Source organism: Falco rusticolus, chromosome 1, assembly GCF_015220075.1.
Source record: "Falco rusticolus isolate bFalRus1 chromosome 1, bFalRus1.pri, whole genome shotgun sequence".
NCBI classification, from domain to species: domain Eukaryota; kingdom Metazoa; phylum Chordata; class Aves; order Falconiformes; family Falconidae; genus Falco; species Falco rusticolus.
In genome coordinates, this window is record NC_051187.1 from 39,598,225 (window position 1) to 39,622,893 (window position 24,669).

General features: G+C 37.8%; 1 protein-coding gene across 1 annotated transcript in view; it reads right to left on the reverse strand.

Annotated features, from left to right (window-relative positions):
• LOC119142515 (protein HIRA) overlaps positions 1-24,669 on the reverse strand; it is a 38,159-nt gene that overhangs the window by 7,554 nt on the left and 5,936 nt on the right. Inside the window, exons 2-20 of the mRNA XM_037375567.1 lie at positions 21,531-21,593; positions 20,662-20,772; positions 19,770-19,860; positions 19,167-19,261; positions 18,200-18,295; positions 16,707-16,867; positions 15,664-15,831; positions 14,982-15,095; positions 13,171-13,241; positions 10,178-10,283; positions 9,365-9,592; positions 8,480-8,565; positions 7,829-8,023; positions 6,257-6,427; positions 4,525-4,729; positions 3,668-3,772; positions 2,435-2,583; positions 1,142-1,303; positions 331-389 (exon numbers count right to left, since the gene is read on the reverse strand). Coding sequence (XP_037231464.1) covers positions 331-389; positions 1,142-1,303; positions 2,435-2,583; positions 3,668-3,772; positions 4,525-4,729; positions 6,257-6,427; positions 7,829-8,023; positions 8,480-8,565; positions 9,365-9,592; positions 10,178-10,283; positions 13,171-13,241; positions 14,982-15,095; positions 15,664-15,831; positions 16,707-16,867; positions 18,200-18,295; positions 19,167-19,261; positions 19,770-19,860; positions 20,662-20,772; positions 21,531-21,593 — 2,436 coding nt within the window. The remainder of the gene's footprint in view (positions 1-330; positions 390-1,141; positions 1,304-2,434; positions 2,584-3,667; positions 3,773-4,524; positions 4,730-6,256; positions 6,428-7,828; positions 8,024-8,479; positions 8,566-9,364; positions 9,593-10,177; positions 10,284-13,170; positions 13,242-14,981; positions 15,096-15,663; positions 15,832-16,706; positions 16,868-18,199; positions 18,296-19,166; positions 19,262-19,769; positions 19,861-20,661; positions 20,773-21,530; positions 21,594-24,669) is intronic.

Consider the following 24,669-nt stretch of genomic DNA (forward strand, 5'->3'; position numbering starts at 1 on the left):
GTACAGGGAAACTGCTGTAATCGCAGATTTACATATTTATTTTGTGATCTTCACAACACTGAATTTGAACACACACAGAGCACTGAATTCAAAAGCAACCCAGAGTATAATAAGCTACAGAATCTTGTACAAGTCTGTTACCCACTGATACTCTCATCTCAGTTATTTCTAGAGTATTTCAACATTGCCAATGTCTTCCCTTTATTACACAATAACAAAAGGGAAATTGCTTCAGCTTTTCAGGTTTTGTAAAATTTCAGCAGATTCATAAATGGCACTAAATAGTACAGGTGGGCTCAAAGGTTGTTAACTAAATGACTTTTTAATTACCTGAAAATATTGTTTGCAAAGACTCATCTCTAACAATGGCTCTCTGCTTGTGAACATCCCTGAAAAATACAAAAGGACAAGCCTGCAGTTTACAAACAACTGAAAGCTCCAAAATCATTTAACAAAAGCACTTCTTGAATATTCATGACAGAGCGGGGGTATTTTGGGAGTGAGTTTGACTGGGGTTTTTTTTTGAACATTTTCTTCACTTCTTTGACAAAATTATTTTGGCAAACTCAGAACCCTGACATGAAGACAAAAGTCAGCAGCAGAGAACAACTTTCATAGCTCTTTATCAGGAAACCTCATTACAGCTAAGAAAACACTAAAGATCCTTTAGGAGCTCTGACTTGCATGAGACATTAGATTGAATTCAACAACTGTAAACAAGTTACAGCCATTTTTATCTTGGTATCTTGGAGATAGCTAGAGTACTTCTAACTCTGAAACTCTGTACTTTATTAGCTAAGTATGACAGAAGTTGCAAGTATCTGCATTTCTCCTGCCCCTGGCTTTAATCCATTCGATATGCATGACAAGTCTATCCTAGGGAGTTGTTTAAATTAGTAACTTCTAGCTGATCCTTTTTCTTTCTTCTAGAATCAAATTCAGTATTATGGACTGTCCTACAACACAGAAGAAACAGGATTCAAATCCTGCCCAGTAAACTCTTCGTGTTATATCCAAAAGTGGATTTTTGTTCAGACCTCATGTGGTTTAAGCCTCAGTTCCAAGAGGAATGCACTGACAAAACTGAGGTTACCTATAAATATCAGCCCAGCCAGCTGCTGCAGCCTAACGTGGTACTTACCAAACAGAGAGCGTAGCAGCAGTGGTGAGAGCCATGATGTAAGAACCTGTGCAATGTAGGGTGGAAATGGGTGTATTCAGTATTATAGGAGGAAGAAGGCGACGACCACAAGCTGAAAATACCGACAATGTTCGTTTCTCACAGGCTACACTTACAATCTCACTAAAAAAAAAAAACAACACACATACAAACCAACATTGACATTTTGTCAAATACAAGTAACAAAATCAGATTGATTTCTTATCGTATAACTGGGGCTAATTCCCCAAAAGGCAGCTATTACAGCTTTAAAAAAAAAAATGCTGGGCATCAAAAGGAAAGGTCAAAAACTAGACAGATTATATATATATATATATGTATGTGTGTGTATATATACATACACATATATAAGTGCATTCCATGCCTCCTTAATTTGATTAAAATTATGATGGTCTAAGGAGATAGGCAAGAGAAGGTTTGCAGGCAAAGATAGTATCTTTGATTAGATCAAGAGGCGTAAATATCAGTAAAGCTTTTAGGTATACACAAGCTTTTCTTCAGGCCTGTACTTGTATTTAGCTTTGAAATCTCTGCTTCTCTTCTAAATCTGGACATGGCTCAGGCTTCAGAAATATACTTTCAATTTAAACTCTGAGGTGGAACTAAGCAAAGTTGAGAAAAATAAAGAGGAAAAAACCCAGCAAAACATTCAGGAAAATACTTCTATGTCACAAAACATCCTGTTACAGATTTTTCATTCTTTAAAAGTTAACACTTGAACAACTATCGCTTACCATGATTTAGTCAACGTTAATGAAGAAATTTAAAGGAGAAATGTAAATACGCAGGAAAATAGTTGTAACTGGCTAATGAGAATCTGTGATGCTTTAAGACTGCATAGAGCTAATGCTTGATGTGAAACTGGTCTTAAGACTAAAAGCAGTACATATTTTTATCCACAAAACATTTATTATGAAAGACTGTGTAAAAATTACAATGAGGAGTGATAAAACCAGCAAATAGCAGTAGCCAAGAGAAATAAGTCAGAAAAACTCCACAGGGTGAGAGTTGAAGAGCATCAATTTATTAGACCAGGTTAGCTGAAAGAGAAATAGGACATTTGAGCCAAACACAAAGAATCACAAAAATCCCTACTAGAAGTGATCCATAAATAGATAAAAATATCTTTCAAGCCTCTACTTATTTGTAAATATGAGGGTTTATGTGTAATTAACTTTTCATAAAGTGTACTTTTGTAATCCAAAATGTTTTCTGGCCTTCAGGACCCTCTTCCTCCAAAATATACTCTCTTACCAGCTTCCTGCTGCAGTGAGAATTCGACTAGTGAGGACTGTCTCCCATTCCTTTCCTTCTCGATTACACTTTAACCTGCTCAACTTTGAACCTCCCACTGTGGTCATTTCATTTTCCACTTCAAGGTACATTGATGGATCTGAACTTATCTGAAATACAAAAAATAAAATACTTTTTGGAAGAGGAAAAGAACTACTCAAAAGCAGCAACTAGTGTTAAAGCCAAAACAATGCTTTTTAAAGTGGCTTCAAAATATACTGTGATACTTCAAAAGAATGATAGAATGGTTTGGGTTGGAAAGGACTTCAAAGATCACCTAGTTCCAAGCCCCCTGCCCTGTTCAGGGACACCTTCCACTAGCCCAGGCTGCTCAGAGCCCCATCCAGCCTGGCCTTGAGCACTGCCTGGACAGGGGCACCCACAGCTGCTCTGCGCAGCCTGTGCCAGTGCCTCGCCACCCTCACAGTAAAGAATTTCTTCCTAATATCTAATCTAAATCTACCCTCTTTCAGTTTAAAGCCATTCCCCCTTCTCCTATCACTACATGCCCTTGTAAAAAGCTGCTCTCCAACTTTCTTGCAGGTCCTCTTTACATACTAAAGCAGACCTCTGAAAATCAGTCTTGGCTAGAACATAAATAATTTCTTTGTATTAGGAGCGTAAGAATGAAGAAAGGTAGTGCTAGTCTGCACTTCTCAATTAAGGGCACCAGATCAAGTCTAGATGTGCCCAGTCTCCCTACAATATTGCAATTAGAACCAGACTACCACAGCCTAAACATGCAGAAAAATTATTTCATAAATACCTAAAGTGATACTATTGGCTAGTTTCTTCAGATCTAGAGCACCTCCAGAGAGCTCTTATTTTTTCCCTTCAGCAGTGTACTACCAACACAACTGTAATAACAGTGCAGCAAGTATTCCCATCAGAGACTCTTATCTTTACAAAATACTTTGGTTAACCAGGAGGAGGGACTAATGAACCAGAGGTATTCCTCTTTGAAGTTTAGCTAGTTCAGAAGTGCCCTATTTTTAGCTGATTTGCCATAACTTACATAGACATATTCTTCAAACCTGAAGAATACCATCTTGCTTGCTTGAACAAATGGACATACGTTCATATTCATAACATATGTTAAATTATCAAAGGATATCAATAATCTAAGAATGTAAAAAAAAAGCAAGTGGGTTTTTTTAGTATTAAGCTTTTTTCCCCCCCTTATAGTCCACTTACTTGCAAAGTAAACGATTTCTGTGGGATTGGGGTTGGCAGTTTTAGTGCTAATGCTGGTGCAGAGATGCAAGCAGCATCCTTCTCAGAGGCCAGCGTAGCTGGGGACTGAAAAAAAAATAAAATTGCAAAAGTAGTTAAATTTTTCCATTAAGAGATAAAACAAATACTCTGTGATTTGGATTGATTTGGTTTTTATTCCAATTAATGCCTATTTTTTGGCATTAATTGCAAATATTAATCTTCTTTAATTAGTTTTATAAATACAAATTATTTAATATAGCTTCTCAAAATTAAAAAACTAAAACAAACTAGATGTGGGTTTTTTTTTATACTGCCCCCTCCTTTTCAGCTGCAACTAATTAATGGAAATTCTGATATAATGCATAGAAAAGCTAAGATCTGAATACTGAAAACAGAGGGGGATCTGTATGCCCTAAAATGATGGAAACTAATGCAACTTACTACTTTGTGGTTCTGATGAAATTCATAATCATTTAAGTCATCATAACCAAGTCACAATTATGCTTGGGCCACTCTCCATCAAAGAACACCAAAAACCGATGGCATTTCATTTTGTACAGTCATTTGGCAGGCTATTACTGCTTAGCATGCTGGTACCGTTTAGTATGTAGCTGCGTATTTGTATTAAGGATGGACACATTTGCCACACCACGTGCATCTGCTTTTTGCGATTTTCATTTTTAAAAAGAATAATTTTAAACGCAAGGAAGAGGGCTGGCTAAAATTCTGAGGGACTGATACTACTCATGTTTCCTTGACTTGATGAAAGAAGTCAACACAGGACTGGCTTTATTAAATGAAACATTGAAAACCACAATGAATCTTATTTATTTCACCTGAACAGTTAAAGTTACTGGTACAAGTCTGGAGTCTTTTCGAGGCCTTCCTTTTTTCTTCTTTTCTACTGTTTCTCCCTCAAGTTCCAGTTTCCGTTTAGGTGCACTGAGTGGTTTAGCAGCTGGTATCTTCTCTTCACTGTCACTGCTGCTCTCCAGGATATCCTTGGGCTTATTGTCTTTAATTAAATTCTGATCCTTCAGTCTGAGAAAGAAAAAAAAAAATATTCAAATTTTACATAAGCAATTCCAAAAGCTGCCACATATCCTATGCACTACATTCTTGTAGGAAAGAAGATAGATTTTTAGCCTTGTTTGAGTATATTTCAAAACACACGAAGGCAAGAGAAGGAAGCCGAAGAGGTATGGCCAATACTTTGCAGAAGTACAACGTGCAATATATATGTAAGCTGATCAGACATTCTTTCCTTTAAAAAAAGATATCAATCAAACTAACAGTTAGCAACTGGATAAAGTGTAAATAGCAACTTTATTTTAGCATTCAGTTTCAATTACAACCAGATCTCTTTCCCTGGGTTGATACTAATAATTCAGCACTTTGCAAGGTGTAAGAGTAGTTTGTCTTTTTCCCCTCCAACAGACATGAAACTTTCTGCTTACTCATGAAGAACTTCATTTGTCATTCTGTTGCCTATCCCCAAAAGTTGTCCTGTTTAGTTCTGACTACTGTAAGAAAGGTGCATATCTGCAAAACACAAATGACCTCACTGCTCCATTTTCCATTTCAGGAACACAATATAACTAACGAAGACAAAGCACAAATCCCTGTGTACTCTTTTCTTAACGATTCTACCCTAAAACAGGTCATTTAATCACTCTTGCCATTCCTTCCAACAGCTGGTTATTAACTCCCAACAATGTTTTGCCACTTACTCCATAATCACTCAGCTTCCTAGAAGCATTTTGCATAATCCAAACCATTTTTCTCTGGCATCTGAATTATGCCAAGCAATACACTTACCCATACTTTACTGACACATTAGAAGCAATTATGAGAGTAATTTAATACATCTTTCTTCTGCATCATATGGTTAAAACCTTTGACATAAAAATATCAAAGTATTCAGTAAAAAACACATTCTATTGACAGTAAGTATGACTCCATACTTCTTTCTCAAGACTGCGATTTTTTCTGCTGTTGGTTTTGGTGAAGCAGGAATACTTATACCATAACGCACTGTCACAAATACAAAAGCTTTCTTCTGTTTTTTAAAATCATGTGGATCCAGAGCCAAAACACCTTAAAATCAAAGCATACTCTCTGCATGCCTTCAAGGCATAAAACTGAAATACAACTGCCGCTATTACAACGATAGGCTGTCTGCAGATGTGTATGGTAATTTATCTTGAAGTATGGCAATTTATCTTGAAGAAAATCTCACTCTTGTACAGAGATACAGGCTGGCTATTTTTGTCTTTAAAAGGAGCGCAGACGCATGCAGCCACACGTGGAGGCACGAGCACACACAGCCTTTTGGAACAAAGGTTTTAACTCAGAATATTTTGAAGAGTCTTTTTGATCCCAAATGCCAGGTACAAAGGAATAATGCCAGCAAACAATTCACCTTTTTTTCAGCTGTCTCCTTCCTTCCTATTGTGTAAGAGCCAGCACCATGACATCTACGTCACAGAATTAGCTTAACTCTCCACCATCATTTTTTTTTTTTTTTTTAAATTCCACATCCCCTCCACCACCCCGGCTATGTCTTACCTGTCCACAACAGTCTGATTTGTATTTGTTACAACAGCAGTCCCTGAGGTGGCTTTGGATCGTTCTGTAAATCTAGAATCAAATGCTTTCATAGGTTCAATCTTGGATGGAGTTGTCAACACAGACGAAGATGATGCAGGAGGAGCAGTTGAGGCAGAGGTAGCATTTACACTGTCAGTAAAAGAGACAGGAAAAGAAGGATTGAAAGAAATCTAGTATTGGTAACCTGCACTGCTCATAACAACTAGCTAGCATTCATTATACTGGCTAGAAACCATACTGAAAACTGTCCACTCAAGTACATACATGAGATAGGATATGCATTTTCCCCCTTTCACACAGCAGTAGCTTGCAAGCTTTGCCTACTCTCAAAAGCTGTTTATGATACATCTCAGAGCTAAGAGCTTCACGTGGCCACATAGATATATCTAGATTAAAAGACCCCAATTCACTCATCATGTATTTTTAATTCAGGAATGAAATGATACTTTCAGCTGGTACTTACATACCCAAAGGGAAAGAATCACTATTTCAAATGATAATGGGGTTCCCTGTTTTACCCCTTGTTCAGGCTACAAAATACTTTCCATTACAAGATTATACTCCACTGTTTATCCATCAAATAATATGGGCTGAAATAATTCATGCCAGGTTTTGATTTTGTTGCTGAAGAATCCAAACTAATTATTAGGCCTTTCCAAGCATAACCCTAAGGCAAAGGAATGTGTTTTCCCCACACTAAAGCATTCCAGGGATCTGTTATTTGAATAGCTGTTTACTTTAAAGATTTTTCAATTCATTCAGAGAATGAATTGAAAGAAACAATGGCTCTAAGATAACTGATATTTGTACTAAAAAGCTGTTAGAAGTGCAGTTTCCAAAGAAAAGGGACTTAATAGTTTCACCTGTCAATCGTTTCTCAGAGTCTACCCACTCATTTTTTATTCTGTGGCCAATTTCAACTAAATTTAATGGAGTAGTAGAGGTTCCAATGACATTGTGTTCTTGCAAATGCTATAAACACACACTGAGAAGAAACCAAGTCAGTGTCACCACCAAGAGAAAAGCAAGTAAAATTTAGTTGTTTCAGAATTAATTTGAAAGACATAGTAGTCAATCAGCATATATGCATTGACAAGTCAATGCCACTGTGCTCAGATGGGGTTGTATACAGGGAAGAAGTATCATCATCTTTGAAGAGATCTACAGGACACAATTTGATGACAAACAGGCTTCATTACTTCCACTGCTAGAAAAAATTATATTATTTACTAATAGCACCCCAATAATCTATAAGCAAGTCAATTTGATAAAGCATTGGCAATCAATTGCATACCTCATTGCACTGAAGTTCATTTCCAGAACTATGCATACGGATTTATTAATTACTGATTTATCACTACTTAAAGTAACCAAATACTAATAAAATCTTGGTGTTTTCAGGAATGTTAGATTCTTGAAGTTTTGCAGTAAAGGAAACCAGTTTAATAGTTGCTTGATTACAGAACTGGAAACAAGAATTAAAAACTAAACACAGTCATGTAAGTGAAAAACAAAACTGCAAATACTGACCCATCTTTATTGGCTGCATCATCTGTTGGTTTTATACTGGCTGCTGTTGGCTCTACAGAAGGCTTTGAAGTATTAAGGGAATTTGCTGCATTAGAATCTAATGACATGAGCTGCTGGTTACTTTGAGAAGACATCATTGAGCCAGACAGAGATCCAGATATTGGGATGCTATTGAAAAATGCTGTAGAAAAATCCCTAAGAAAAACAACAAAAATATTTCTTAAAAACACTTTAAAAATAATTGAAAAATAGTTAATTTAACTAAACTACTTATTCCATTCTTCCCTTTTCCACATGTCGATGTTCACATACAACCTAAATAAACCACCAACGCCTAACTTTCCAGAGTCATTCTCATATACAAAGGACACTAAAGCCAGAATTAATGTAGATACAAACCTGCAATACACGACAGTATTGTTCACTCACCTATAATGGTAGATAATGACAGTTAGCCTTATTTATTAGAAATGAGATGCTGTAGCTAAGAACATAGGTTGAAACCAAATTCCGTACGTATACACAAGGTATTTCCAGTGAGTGCTTTAAAGTGCCATAAGATTAAAATAAGTCAGAATTCTCAGTTTGCACCAGGGGAGGAAAAAAAAACCCCAAGAGGTAAAGTATTTTAAAGCCAGCTTCCAAACATACCCAGTGTCCAGCTGAGCTATGCAGAGAGGTGTGATCCTTCTCCGACCATCTGCTGTTCGTGTTTCAACTTGCTTTTTTAAGAGATTCTGTTGGGAAATATATTTCATATCATTTCTGATAAATAGGAAATGGTTTTTTTCTTTTCCTGACTGACAAGAATAGGTATATTAGATGAAAGATGCTCGTCAATTAAAAATGTGTTAAAAATTTTTCCATATTGTCTTTGAACTATGCTATTATTGCAAAGGATCAGTCTACATTTTTATTAGTAGAAGTGTGTTTTAATACCACAACTTTTTTTTGACCCATAGTAGGTGTTTTTTAAGTAGAATTTCATATAGTACAAAGCACAATAGACTTCTGATTCTGATTACTGCTCTCAGGCTGTACCATAACATACATTCTTTTTAATTTAAACACACACATTTCCAATTCTGGATCTATCCACTTGTAGAAAAGGCATTTATGGAGAATATAATCTGCTCTCCACATGAGAAAGTCAAGCCCAAAACCTCCTCATCTGTACACACTGAATCCTTCGTTAAAAGATGTGCTCTGTTTAGCAGAGAATTAAATAATGCTTTCAACCTCCTCCACTGAGCAACTGAAGTACAGTTCCATACTCTGACTGTTACTTGGTCTCTTTTCTGCACACCAAGAACTTAGCACCCATCACAGAAATGCCCACAAGCCTTTTTCCACAGTCTTCTGCTTAAAAGCATTTTAACTTTTCAACATGTCTCAGTAACGTCACCTGGACCATTCATGGGTTGAAAGGTGTCATTCCACATAAATAAGGAAGCAGAAATTGGTTTTATCATAAGCAGTTTGGTATTTATCAGCTCAGTACCTGACACTATAAAGTGATTATCTAAGAACACCTACCTTTCTAATGTCCTCCAAACTCTCCCCATTAACCATGCTTGCCACCTTGGGAGCTGCTGCCACAGTCCCAGATGCTTCCCTAATTGACACATTCTTCTGCTCCACCTGCTGCTGTTGCTGTCTCTGTTGATACTTGAGCATCTCTGGATTCTCAATAATGGTGGTAGACAACTGAGCTTCAGTCATTATCGCTAGGCTTTTACCATAGGTGGACTGATGAATGTTGCTCTGTAGGCGTTAAAAATGTATCACACAAAAAGAGTGACTACAACTGCTAGCGTGACATCACTAATTACAATGCAAGAGAATCACACAAATCTAATGGAATCCATAAAATGCAAATGCCCTCTGTATCACTTATACACTACAGATTTTTTTCTTTATATTTTCAGCTAACACTAAATCAATATGTAAGATAATTTAAATTCAAAGCTTTAGTTGCTAATAGCAATGAGAGGAAAAAACAGCCAACAGCAATCAGTTTAAAAAGACTTGCATATATGCAATTCAAAGAGTAATTTTAAAGTGTTTTGAAGCACCCACTCCTTGTTTCCTTGGCCAAATAATTACTTCAAATGTACAATGATGTGTAAGCAAGCGGATGCTTTCCAAGTAGACTTTCTATCCAGAATAAAAACTAGTATGATGAATTCTTTTCTTGACTACTCTTTTTTTAATGATTTATAAAGTAGACAAGAACATGTTTTTCTGTAATATGGAAATCAGTCACTACATATTTCTATAAATAGTCATTTTAACTGAATCAATGCACCCCTTAAATATGATCACAGATTCTCCAAGTGCTTACTGTACCTTTTCTTCCTCACTGAGTGGATCTCCAAGTTCATCCTGGGAAAAGTCCAAAAATGCCACTGATCCATCCATGGAACACACCAGGATACCAAGTCCATTAAGGGTCCTGAAGGAAATAAAGGTCCATCTTTGGTTTTGATCTCTTTCATTGATGTAAAGGGAAAATGCAATAAATTGCTCAATAGAAATCTTTGCAGAAGATTTATTATCACAGTGACTACTGATGGAACCAAAGAAGTGGGCCAGCAAGGAGACAGGGTGATGGACAGCAGGAATCCACATGCCAACATTGCTTCGGAGACTGCACACAAAAAAGTGGCACTAGAACAGTACACCTACCCATGGCATGACCAGCACCACAAAAAACTTTCTGTAGGGGTAAAACAGTGGTCACAATGAACAATGAGAGAAAATAATAAATGTATTTGCTTCAAAAGATCTACAGATGTGCTAACGGAACTTGGTGAAGAAAGTGGCCTTCAGCAGATAAGCAATTGATACGCTTCCTTTAAGGCCCTATAAACTACCGTTTGGGGCCCATGGAAGATGAAGCTTCATCACGCACAGTAAACATGTAACAAAGTCCATTCCTATAAAGAGCTTACAGTCCAAATAAACAAGATAGGAAGGAGAAGAGATGAGACTCTTAAAAGAGAAGCTCTATATTAGGTAAATGCCTCTTCTCCATCATCATCATCTGAAGTGACAGCAAAACCAAGCTGTGCATCTAAGCAGTCAAAAAACATCTCTGTATTAAGTAAGAACATATTAGATTTTGTTACCATTATTTGGGTTTTTAAGCAAACTGCACATGTTCTTGTATGAGGGGATATGTTGTAACCCTCTTCTGGAGGTCTCAATGGGTTTTCTTGGTAGAAGAGGGAGGAGAAACTATACGTTCTAGTCTTAATGGAATGATAACCTTCCACATATAACCTATTCTTGCACGTTTGAAAAATATGAATAAATACGTGATGAGTTTTGACTGCTAACCCAGTAACTTCCAATTATAGAGCTCAAAGAGACAGCGACAGTAGTTTACAGATGACTTTGTACAAAGAAAGGAAGAGGAAAGGGAAGTAGGCAGAACTCTGAAGTCCTGTACAAATTAGTCCAGCAAGACTTTAAAATATATTACATGCATCATGGCTATAGCTGTTTGAAAACAGTCTGGTGCCCTGATAGCATCACATCCAGAAGTTAGCTTGAGCAGCGTGTCACTTGGTTAACCAACACTACTCCAAGTTAGAAAACAACAAAATTTTGTTGAGAGTTTTCTGTTTGCTTAGCAGACAAAATTGCCGAGCTCCTATTGACCTCTGGATCCAAGCAATTGTTCCATGAAAACAATCATGTTCAGATACTACAATGATGGATCCAAGACTCAAACTCTAAAATAGAAATAAGAGTGCTATAACAACATAATAGTATGAGATTTCTCTGAATTTACTTAGTGTTTTCAGAATGGAGCATGTTTCTGGGAACATTCCATACTATTGACATTTCAGTCATCCATTTCAATTTGTAAACAGGATATAAATTAACAAGCTTCCTAATGGTCCTTTGTCTCTCAAATATCCCACAAAACCATTTCCTCAGAAATTGTAGAATGTTAACCAGCTATTACTCCCAATGACTTTACACCATGAAAAAATGTGCAAATTGCAGATGAAGAAATAAAAAGCACTACAGGAAAACAAAACTATTCAAAGCTATTGTACAACAATAGCAGTACATATCATGAAATACTCCACTTAATGGCTTTCTAGCCTTAATCTATTAATGAAAGAAAACAGCTTTTGTTTCAAAAATTTTTTATCGTACTTCACTGAGCTTCATGGCAAAATCCACATGGCACACAGAAAACAGGTAATTATACAATTGTAAGCTTTAAAATTTAGAGCATAAAACCACCAAGATTACTATAGCTCTTAAGGCAGAATTTCAAAAGTTAGGAAGTGCTAGAATTAAGACAACCTATGTCATCAGCTGTGTGCCTATCATGAAAAAACAAAATTAGTCTTTTCTTGTACAGAACCCCTAGTTCTGTAAATCACTGGATGCATAGGTGCAGTGTATTTTTTGGATACCATTTACTGAAAGGTCTCATGATTATTTCTCCCTTAATATTCAAATCTTGCTACTAACTTCTGCATTTTTATGACCAGGCCTTATGAAGAAAGCAAGAGTGGAGAGAATACTACTAACTGCAGAAAGATTTGAGACAGCAGGCTGCTGAGAAAGTCAACACAAACCCCTAGGGATGTCCTGCAGTCTCCTGGGAAAGCTCAGCACTTGTCCTTCTGCTAAACCCTGTGGTTGGTTTCTGAGACCTGCTACACCATCAGCCTTTGTGACCCTTCAACACAGAGCAATCTACACCTTTCACATGGTGCTGCAACAATACAGTATAACTACATTTTTACTACAAAAGCTATTTGATTTAGATCTTTTATACATGAAGATCCTTCAGGCAATTCAAATGATGAGCAAGTAGTACATGTGTGTATATAAATGGGTGAGTATAGGTATAAAACATTAAAATAAAAGGACTTTCTCTTTTGGTATAGTGTGTCCTTAAGCACGAAGATTGGCCTAGAAGGTTCACCTGAATTCGTCACAGCTGTACAGTGCAATAACTTTTCATAGCTGTAATGCAGATAAAACTCAGAGTCCACCACATCATGTAATAAAACACACTCTCCATAAAAAACAACGCAGAGAACCATAACAAGTGGGAACTTATTCTATAGGGATTTTACTGCGTCATGTTCTAAATACATTACTTTTATTCAGCTTTAATGTTGCATAATCTCAAGTGACAACATGCTAGTTGCTAATGTCACTACCAAAGATGCTGCGGCAGAACCAAAATCTTCAGAAACTAATTACTTGTGTTCCAACAGCTACAATCTGTACTGTTTTAAGGAATTTCCAGTTAGTGTGCATATGTGAAGTTTGGCTTTTGTAACAAACAGCAGAAAGCAACTTACCAGGAGATGTCCATGATAGACTTGTCAAACAGCTCATGTATGACAACTAAAGGTCGTTTCAGACACGTGAGCTTAAAATAGAAGAAACAACACTCAAATTTAGGTCTAAGCTACTGCAGGTATTACCACATTAACCTCTCTCAGAGACTAACAATAGTTAACAAACAAGATCTGGCCAGGAGACAGCTGTATGCCTGGCAGTGCATCTGCAGTACCTAGTTACCTATTCCATTACAGGTTCCAAAAAGCTTTGGAGAAGAATAGTTGATGTTCAACCCTCCCCTCCTTTCTGAAACACAGACTGAACTTCTTAACCAGCTTCGCCTTTACATCATAGAACACTCTCTACCACTCAAAAAGTAGTTCCACAGATGCTAAAGACAGCTTCTATTCTAAGCTTTACTGAGATAAGGATGTTGCTAACTGCCAGCACAAGAGGAAGACTGAAAACAGATTAGTTTTCCAAGTCCTCAGAGTACTTGTCTGAGTAAGTGGAGCCTATCGAGAGCAAAGGGAATTGACTCACAATTACTCCTAAAGAGGACTTTTCTACACTTAGAAATCAGCTTAGTAATAAAGAACTGAATATGAAAATTCACAGTAACCTGTTTTAAATCAGACATTCTAACTTCTTTAATGTTAAACCAATGGACTTAATATCTATAGTACGTAGTACAACTGAAACTATGCAGAAGAAGCTAATGCAGTCTAGGACGTTTCATGCTCATAGGTTCACAGACTTAGCACAGCAGTCATCTTCAGTAGTTATTTCTTATATGTTTCCATAGGTCTATGTTGTATACGTATCTATTGATCAGCTCAGGGCAAAGACTGCCTGTAACTTTGCATCCATATAACACCTAGTATAACCTCAACAGGCACCCTACATGAAATCATAGTATAAATAGAAAGTAAAATATACCAAGTGATACTTTGATATGGGCATGCCCTGGTAGCATTGCCAGAAACAGATCTAGTGTTATGCATTTAGCGATTGATGGATAAATATCACAGTGGAATCTATAAATAGTAGATTGCAGTTAGCAATTGGTGTGTTCTGGCACAGGTTCTCTTCAGAAAGCTTTACAAATCAGTTAAATTTATTCCCTGTCCTTCACACTTGCCAAACAACCCGTCTTGCATTTATAAAATGTGAGAATAAGCTACTCTTCTTTTAGCCAGAATAACAATTTTAGTGTAGATTTTAAAGTAAAACCCAAACTAGATAATAAAAACTTGGAAGTATACTTAAAAAGCTTCATTCACTTTCAGATTCCTTTCCATAGCAGAGACAGAAGCCAGAGACTGAAGCCAGAACAAAGCAGAAAGATGGGCCGTATGTATGTATGCTCAAAAACAGCTATCCTGTGCCTGCCACATTCTCCTCGTACCCACACAAGCAAGGCTAACAAAGCTAGACTCTAAGAGTGATTAATAGATGGGTGCGCTAAATACAGAGAAGCAGAAAAGTCTTTTTCTTAAGACTCACATGGAGAATGAGTAAAAGACATAGGAAGAAAATAGGGCTGATCTATGTTTAACAACTAATGTAACACATTATTTTCCTTAACAGTTCCTCCCCCTTACCAGGGTGGCACAGTGCCACTGGCTTCTACCTGCTCTTGGCTTTAGAGAAATGAACTACTAGCAATCTGCTTCCTTCCCCCCAGCTAATCCTGTAACAACAAAGACAAAAAACCTAAACATGAATCTAAATATAAGACTTAATGCTGTACATGTGACCTTTGTACTAAACCCTTAAGTTATCCAAATGACCACATTAGTTCAAAGGCAGCAAAAAAACCACTTACCCAGACAGAAAGAGACCGATCCTTACTACCAACAGCGCAACAGCAGTAGGGACAACTTGACTTGGTGGAGCTCCCATTCTTTTGTTTCTTCTTGAAGATTTTTGGATTAAATTTCTGTACAAACAAGATGCCCAAAATTTTGCTACAGTTATTACATTTTAGTAGAAGATCTGCTTTAAAAGCAAGTTTTCCACTTAAGAGTGAAAAAGAAACATTTCATAGAAACAAAGTCCCTAACCCAGCCTCCACAAGAGCTCTGACAAAAGCTACATGCACTTTCTTGAGGGGCTTTCTGAATGTCTTAACAGGAATGGCAAATAATATTTATTTTTACTAACAATCAAGAACCCACTGAAAACCCAAGTCACTTTAATCAAGTCACTGAACAGCTAACAAACCCAAGCCATTTTAATCAGGTCACTGAACAGCTAACAAAGTTAGTGTTTGGCATTTCTAACATGGTCCTGTACTCCCCCTTCTTATCTTGTTCATCTACATCCAGCTCTCTTATCGCAAGAGCAAGGTGATCATTTCCAACAGGTAAAGTTGAAATTTTTTTAATCACTACCATGCGTTTGCTTTACTTTGATACCTACCTTCACCTCTTGCCCCATTTACGCATAAAATTATCAGAAAGCACATATTAGAAGTTTTACTTCAGGGATAGATTACTATCACTCACCACTACTGTAACTGCCTTCCGATGCCCTACAAAATCCATGTTGGTTTTCCATCCATCTCTCTCAATGATCTGAGCAGTAGGTCCAGAATTATTCATGGCATGAGCAGAAACAAGATAGTGACCATCAGGTGACCAGCTAAGACGCAACACATGAGTTGTCCCTCCACACTGACAAAAAAAACCACCATACTAAAGCTTTAAAAGTGTTTGCAAACAAAGGATTTTTAATAAAAACTATTTAAATTTTAGATTTAGAGAACATGATTACAAGGTAAGTTTTTTGTGACTATAAATGACATTATATACAATTCTCAGCACTTCATACGTAGTGTAACTTAGGAAATCCTATCAAAAGTGGGGAAAAAGGAACCCAGAGAACTTTTTTTAAAGGGAACAAAAAGTAACTGGTTTTGGATGCTGTAGTCTCAGTATTCATCACAGTCCTAATTAGTGACAGGGCTGCAGCATACCAACTGCTAATAACAACAACTTCAGCTTGCAACATTGGCTCACACATCCATTTAGGTGTTTACAGTCTATTATGAAGAGCAACTGCACTAATCACAACACTGTAGGATCACTGCAAAACACTCCGCTCACTAAGCGCCAAGTTCTGTCCCCAAAAATTTGATCTCTTTGATCAAAGTCATCACCCTATGATGCCAGACCAAAGATCCCTCCTAAGGACTTATCTCACTTCTGATAGTGGCCAATAGACAACGAATAGGGAAGACTGTAAGAACAATGCAATTAGTGTGTCAATACTTCCTTGGAATAACCTCTCCACTTCCAGGAATTTACTTAATTGTTTACATAACCCACATAAACCTTTGACATTCACAACATCCAATGACAATAAAAGTCTCGATCAGGTTATGTGAGAAAGTAGCTCTTCCCCCTCCCCCTCCTTGAACCTGCCATCTGATAGTTTCAATCAATTTGGCACTGTTAAATTAACTTATGTTTGTGCAGAACCAGTTATTCTTACAATTTTCATTAGTTCTATAGGAATTCAGTTTGAATAGTCACACATTCTGAAGTACCTCATCAAAGGGTTTTGTGATGCTGGTTTCCAACTGCCAGTCCATGGTCCGCCACACCTTCAAACTTCTGTCGTCAGCCTGAGAGGCAATATATTTTCCAACAGGATCCCAGGTCAGCCCTTTCACCAAGCCCGAATGACCCTTCAAAGTGGCAAGAATTTCTGTGCACGTAAAAATTGAAAATGGAGAGTAGTTACCGATATCTCATCCCCTTTAGGATAGACTGTTGAAGGGATTGACAAGATCTTTTTGAAACAGCTTATTAAATATAACTTCCTTTAATGTACAAACAACAATCTATCGACCAAATTAGAACTTGTACTTATGCAAAGAATGAGATTAAAAAAAGTGGCAAAGAGAACTCTGGCCGGAATAAGGGCTGCAAAATGCTTTCTAAGAATTAGATCAGAGCAGGAAGACCAGCAGAGCCCAGGCATTTCAGAATAGCACCTCCAAGCCATGGAAACAGCAATTTAACTGGAACTTCAGTTAAACATTCACCCTTTCCTTCACATCCAAAGATTATCACAACAAATTCAGTTCACATTTGCTGCACAAAGCTAAGTCAAAGTTGTGACTGAACAGACACACAAGCCTGGCAGACCTTGTAACCTACTTCCAGTCAACCTCTTGCTTATCAGACTGAGAAGAGGCTGAGAGTACTGCACAGGCTACACAGCTAGCTTGAAAGTCTAAAAACTCCGATATCCGGATTGGAAGCAACCCTAAAATAAATGGCAATGACTAGGCACCACACCATGGGAGTTTTAGCCTGCATCATTAGGTGGTGAGAAGCAGCCAGACCAAGGCACATGCTCTCAACCCAGGAGAGACCCTTGCAGCCAGCTAAAACTGTCCAGTGTGCCGGTGGCACCCGGCAGCGTGGCCCCTGAGAAACTGAGCCCACGGGACTGGGTGAATTGCCAGCACTGCAGCAATGGAAGAAGGAAAACGACCATCAAATGTAAGACTTGAAGGCTTCTGCTACTGTGACGCTCCCCTAGTCCCTCCTTCCTACCCTTCATCATGTAAAGCTACACTGCTCATTAAGCAGCAGCATCCAAAATGGGGTAAATAAGATAGTGCTCACCCAAAGGCAAATGAATGGAAAGTCCTGTAGGTACAAAGGCAACAGGAAAAAAAATATATGCATATTATATATATATGCATATATGTAATATCAAGCTGAAGTTTATCTATTTGGGATTTTACAGATAAGGTGAAAAAGAAAATACATGCAATAATGACCTTCATGTAAAATCAGCAGCACAACCTGAATGTAGCTGTTGTCTACAGCAGAGTGGAATCCACTGCTCATTGCCACCCAAACTTGGAAGGAGGACTGACTCACCAGATCGCAGGCATGCCATCTCAAAAGACAAGACAACCCATTCCCACACAGAGATTTTCACAGTCAGCAAATACATGCATGGAGAGAAGAGTTTGTCACAAAGCTTTATATATTTGCATATCTGAAATATAAGAATTCTCACCTGGAAATTTGACAGCATTCCAGATGACAACAGTGTTATCCACACTACAGGATGCCAGCCAGGCATCATGCGGAGACCACGCTACATCCATGACATCTGTTTTAAAAAAAAAAGTTTCCATTTAAGACCTTGACAGTAACCAGAGAATCCAAAAATCTTCTTTTTAAAAAGAACTTGTGAGGCAACAATTTTTCCATCACCAAGAAATTACTATCATCTCACTGGAGTGGAAGGTAAGAAAGAATATAGCAACACTCACTGGGAGTGAGGCTCTCCCAGCTTGCAGTGTTTGATGGGGAACAAAAAAGAAAATCCACGGCAGAAAATGGCATGTTTAGTGATCATAAAAAGTACTAATGCCTCTATAAAGTATTCTGTCTTGTTTCGAATGAAAAAGCAACAGCAGCTATTACAATGCACTTGCTTTATTCCAGCACACATGAAGTGATTAAAGGGATTTCCATCTTGATTTTAATTACAGCTCAGGTCAGCAGGTGCAAAATGCATTTGAAATGATCTAGTTTATTCATCTTTTGCATTGCTCTTCAGTTATTTTTTCTAAATAAACATTCATATTCTTTGGCTAACAAAAACTTTCTTTTGCCAACCAGGAGATTATTCAATGCAAGTGTAAACATTTATTTAAATAAAAATACAGTTTAGCTTCCTTTATTCAGATTCATGTTTAAGCTAGCAAATTGCAAAACATCAGTTTCTTAGTTGCTAATTTTTCTACTACATAGTTGCTGGAAGTTTCCTACTATTACTGTCAGAAGTCACTTGTATGAAAAATCAGCATTTGATTAAGATTGACATTTTCTCCCAGATTTTCATTGTTGCTCTTAAACGTAATTACTGATTTGCCACTATATATATGTATACGTTTTCAGCAAGAAAACATGACACTGAAAACCAATTTTTTTCCAAATACATGCAAATTATGTTCACTCAACACCTGTTAACTTACCCCCTGAATGGCTTCTGAGAATCGATACACACCTCCACTGTTCAACATTTGTAAGTTTGCTACTAGAACCAAACACAGTGCTAGGTCCAATGTACCTAATTTAAACAGAAACAGTGATCAACAGAACCACCTCAAGTTCTTCAGATTTTCTTTCTAAGGAAAATCAGGTGCACAGTACACTTCTGTTTTATAACCAGTTAGTCCTGCAATGCAAACTGAGGCTAAAATATATATATATTTTTTTAGAGAAAGTAATTCCATACATTCATGGACATTCAATAAAATGTACAGTTTCTACTGACAGCAAAAAAAGGTAACATTTAAGATAACTCTTCCAATCTCTTCAGGAAGCTTTCTTCAAGGACAGAAGAAAATTCCTTAGCTCCGCCAAGGAGAGAGGCTGCCCAGGGAGATACGCACTCTAGCCCAAACGAGAGGAGACCAACAATACCAGTGATGTGGTGTCACAGGTTTCAGCTCCTTGTGCGCCAGGCAAAGCAGTGAGCTTACAAAAGGCCAGCACAGGGAAGACACACTGAGAGATGTGACAGAGTAACCTACTTGAAATAAAATATAAAATCAAGAAGGAAGAAACATGCTTACGCAGCTCGTTTCCACACCATAATCAACTTGTCATCTCCCCCTGAAGCCAAGTAAACTCCATTGTTTGACCATCGCACACAGTTCACACAAGCTGAAACGTAGAAAGAAAGTTTGTAAGATGAAATACGAGAATGAGTGGGTTTGGACTGGGGACAGAATTGATAATAAGTATGACTTGACAGGAGGCATTTAGGATTTAAGTGTACTTTTTCCACTAGGAGCAGTTACTCTGTCTGCCTTAGATAAATGAATTGGTACTTATCTTCCAGTAACAGTTGAGGAACTCCTTTCTTTAAAAACCCCTACTCCTTATTTAAAAAAGCTTCACCAAAAATAGCACAAAAGAAGAAAGATTAATACTCATCTAATGAAGGGAAAGTGCTTGTGGTAAATGAGGTGGGATTAAGAGTGCAAAGGAGGAAAGCTATATCTTGAAGATAAGAAGATGCATCTTGAAGAAAAGAAGGGGCAGCTTGTTCAGTTAGCCATGCTTCTTTCAAATGTAGTGTGCAATAAATCCAGAATCATTTAGAACTACAACCAATATACTTCATACGATGTTTCCTTTATACTTACTCCTCTTGCCCTTTGCTTTAGAGCTCCCCAGTTTCTCAGAGTACACACCATCAATTACTTTATGGCCACAGCTGGAAAAAGCTCATAGGAAGATTTCCAAAGGTATCTATATTTCTCTCTACACTTGCCCACATTTTAACAACATTTTCTGCTGAATATCTAAAAAAGTATATAGCCAAAGTATAAGATCACTCTTTTTTATTAATTCTTCACCACTGGACTGGGCATGATTTTTGTAATTACAAACATGTTATGTTTAAGCTTCGGAAAATTATCAACAGCCAGTAAAAGTAAAAAAAAATAAAATCTTTGTTACCTAAGTGATTGTCCATCTGACAAAGCATCTTGGGAATATTTTCATTCTTTTCATCTTCCTCTTTGAGGACAGGAGCCATATTCCAAATCACAACTTTCCCAGAATCCTGACCTGGAAGAGAACAAAAAGCACCCCCGCCCCCCCCCCCTTTTAAATACATGCAAAAAAGCTTGTCAATCTAATCTCAGTTCCAGAACAGATGCTAAAATTTAGGCACTACTGCAGTGGGAACTTTGGAAATGTGAATACAGATGCCATTCTGATATAATCACACTGAGTCAGAAGTGTTTTATTTTTCTTGAAGCTATTAAAAATAAAAGTTATACAGCTTTGTTAAAAAAACCATACTGTACATAACTGATACCAACTATAGGGATGAACTACTTACAACAAAATTGTATTTTAAAAGAGAAAAGATATATGCAAATCCTAAATTGCAATTATTTTTGCCAACAAAATTATTCATTATTGTGATCCAAATAATATTTTTTGCACATATTTGAGCTATTCCACTTCTATAATTGGATTTTTTTTGTCCCAATAGCTCTACTATTTAGCAGATCAAAAAGCCCAACTTCACATCCAGTTCCTCTTCAAATAAAGGAATTTGGCCAGTAGGGCCACAACTCAATTATTGCAGCTACTATCTCAATGATGTCTAAGAGGATGAGAACATCAGAAAACATAACCCTGCCTTCTGCAGTAAAACCAGCACTTTTCAATACATTTTAATGACTTACACAATTATCTGTTTCTTAAGAGATATGAGTGATGTGTTTCTAAAAGGATCAAACCTATTCAAGTGTTGCGAAGGCACCAGATAATTATTGTAGCCCCAAGTTCTGCCTTCTCTCAGTACACAGACATACCTTGTCCTCCGGTTGCAAACTTGGTCCCATCTGGGTGAATGTCCACTGAAAATATTGGCTTCCCTGGAATTGAAGAACAAGCAGTGACATACTGAGTTGTTTTACAGTCGAGAGAAAGCAGTAATGCAAAAGAACCGTAACTCTTCCGATCGGCAAATAACTTTCTTCTTCTAAAAAGCTGTAGTTGTAAGAATTACAGCTGACTACCAGAGTCAAAAGCAACTTGATGACAGAAGTGACAGCCTATTAGAAGTGTATATGGAAGTTACCGCACCATACCAAACCAGCGATAACCAAGCACACTTAATCCAGCAGGGTATGCCAAATGCCTCAATGCAAAACAATACCACAAGGCAAGCACCAACAAGGAAAAACTGCATCTGAGTAAGGAATTCCTTCCAGGTTTCTACAGTTCATTACCTGATGACCTGAAGCAAGTTTTGGTTTAGTTTGGTTTCTGGTTTTGTTGGTTGTTTTTTGGGGTTGGTTTTTTTTTTTTTTGTGGGTTTTTTTTTTTAAATACTCCCCAATCTCAGACTGCATCTTTTGATCACACAATTACCTGTCTCAGATTTAAATTCGGTTGTTAGGAAACTCTTCTACCCAAAGACAAGCTTTTACTTTTATGGCTTCCATATAGACAGAAGAAGACTAACCAACTCTACTATTACTCTTAAATCCTTCAGTTCTCCTTATGCTACAACTTTCAGAAGAAAACTAATAATTTTATGAAAATGTAAACTCTGTAACATTTAACAGAGTTGGGGAACAGCTTCAGAAACCAGACAACCCTCAGCCTCAGCCTATTCTGCTCCAGCTACTGGATCACATACGCTCTCCTATATGTTCACAATTCTTTTAACCTTTGCAGGAAGGGAAGGAAGAGGCGAGCAGTAACCTTACTGCCCCCTTTCAGTGATGCTCAAAGAGCTACCAAGGATTACTTGGAGGAACACGCACGTGACTTCCACATTCAAATAATTTTTGGCAGCAGGCCCAACCCTGTCAAACTGGAATGCTTCTGCAAGCAAGATCACACACATGACAGTATAAAATAAGGTAGTTTACCAAACAGCCAAAAGAACTAGTACCCACGTACCAAGATTACTTGATAGATTTTCTATGTATGTCAATTCTTGCACTGTATCTTCATGGTATGTTAAAAGATAAATGACAAAACCTGGAGAATTTATCCAGTGATAAGTTTTATGTTGCAACTGTAGCATCTGAATTCCTCAACACTAAATTGCTAAGAAAACCCTCATCCAAATATCCAGTACTTCTTACTTTTTGAGGTATATGAGGTATTTTGCTTCATGTTAACTTTGATTTTCTTTGATTTAACCTGTTTTAAGGTCTATTTTACTTGGATTTATACTGCAACGCTGACATGTGATTTCCCTTAAAAATTTTACAGGCAGCCAAGCAGAGACCTTAAGTACAGTAAGATGGCACTCAACTTACATTCCTTCCAAGCACTTTAGACCACATAAAACACATAAGCTGAGACTTAGCTGTGGCTTTTCTTCAGTTTGTTGTGCCTGATTCCATCTTCTGTTCTGTTACTCTGAATGCAACATACAGAGCTATGCTGAATATTTAGAGAAGCACAGGCAAGAAACAAACATTTATTTTGCCCTTCCCAGGATGTGCGAATTAAACCAGTGCATCATTTGAAATCCTTTCACCCACTGAGACTTTGGGAGACAGGTCATTCTGTAGACCTCATCGGTGGAAGAAGCTACCTTTCCAACCTGCACCAACAGTCTTGGGCAAGAAGACTTCAAATTCGCCATGAGACATGAGGAAGAGAGCGCTCCTTCCAGGAAGGCAGTTACTTTGAATTGTACTAACCTGGCTCGTTTTGCCTATCTGTCATTCGCACCAACAGGAAACAGTCCCCCACCAGATCAGAACAGTAACCTCTAACACAGGGGCATCAACAATCAGGAGGAATTACAGTTTCCAGAGCCAGCACGACACCTATGAACAAGGCTTCAGGGTTTAGGTGGTTTGTAGCTTAATAATACTGTATTTAAAATTGGTTTAACAGACACAGCCATCCAATTCCGTGCTCCAATTCCAGCACTCTTCCTTCCCAAAAGTCTGCATTAAAAAGTAGCTGCGACCAAAGCACACACTGGTCAGTTTTTCTGACAGGCACACTGGCTTCTCATTACTCAGGGCAAAACAGATACGCTATACATTCCAAAAAATTGTGAGGTCATTGCACCTGCTGCCTTGCAAAAATTACGGACACTATTTTCCCTTTACTAGGCGTTTAAAGCTATCACAGCCTCTCCAATTTCTGCCTTATCTTAAGAGCGCAACTCTAAAGGAGCAGTAACATCAGCTCTCTTCCTCCTTCTGAGCAAAGTTTCTGCACAGATCCACAAATGGAGTTGGTGAAACTTAGCAAATTGTTTTACTTACGGAGCCAGAGGTAACTTAGCTACAAATTCACCAAAAAAGCTTAACATTAGTCACACCAGGGAAAATGTCCACCTGGCCTGGTACTCTGTGTTCAGAAACCAGCAGCAGATACCTCCCTAAGGATCTGTACTATGGTAAGCACACAATGCTTCTTCCTGGGACAATCTTCCAGCTCTTGACTTCTTGAACCAGAGGCCCTCAACAGATTTTTCTACTATGAATTCAATCAGCCATTTCTCAGATCTTCAGTTAACACTGACAGCCCCTAACACCAAGGGATCTACCACTCAGCCATGGACTCTGTGAAGAACCACCTCCTCCACATATCCTGCACCTGCTGTTATTTCAACACCCCTTAATTCCTGTACGGGAGAACAACGAACAAAAATCATTCCGCATCACCCCTTCTTCTGCCGCTCACAACTCTACACGTGTTGATGATCATCTCCAGCTCAGTCTTCCCACTCCCAGCCCAGAGAGTCCCACTCTCCTTAGTCATTCCTTGTACAGAAGCTGTCTCACACTTTTGATCATTCTGGTCACTCCGCTATGAGCTTCTTTCAGTTCTCCTGTATTTTATGACATGGAGGGGAACTGGCATCGAAGAGTGTTCAAACACAAATGATCCATGTATTTATATAGTTGGATACTGTTTTCTTTTTAGATCTTTTCCTAGCATAAATCTGGGTTTCTACCTAATGAGCAC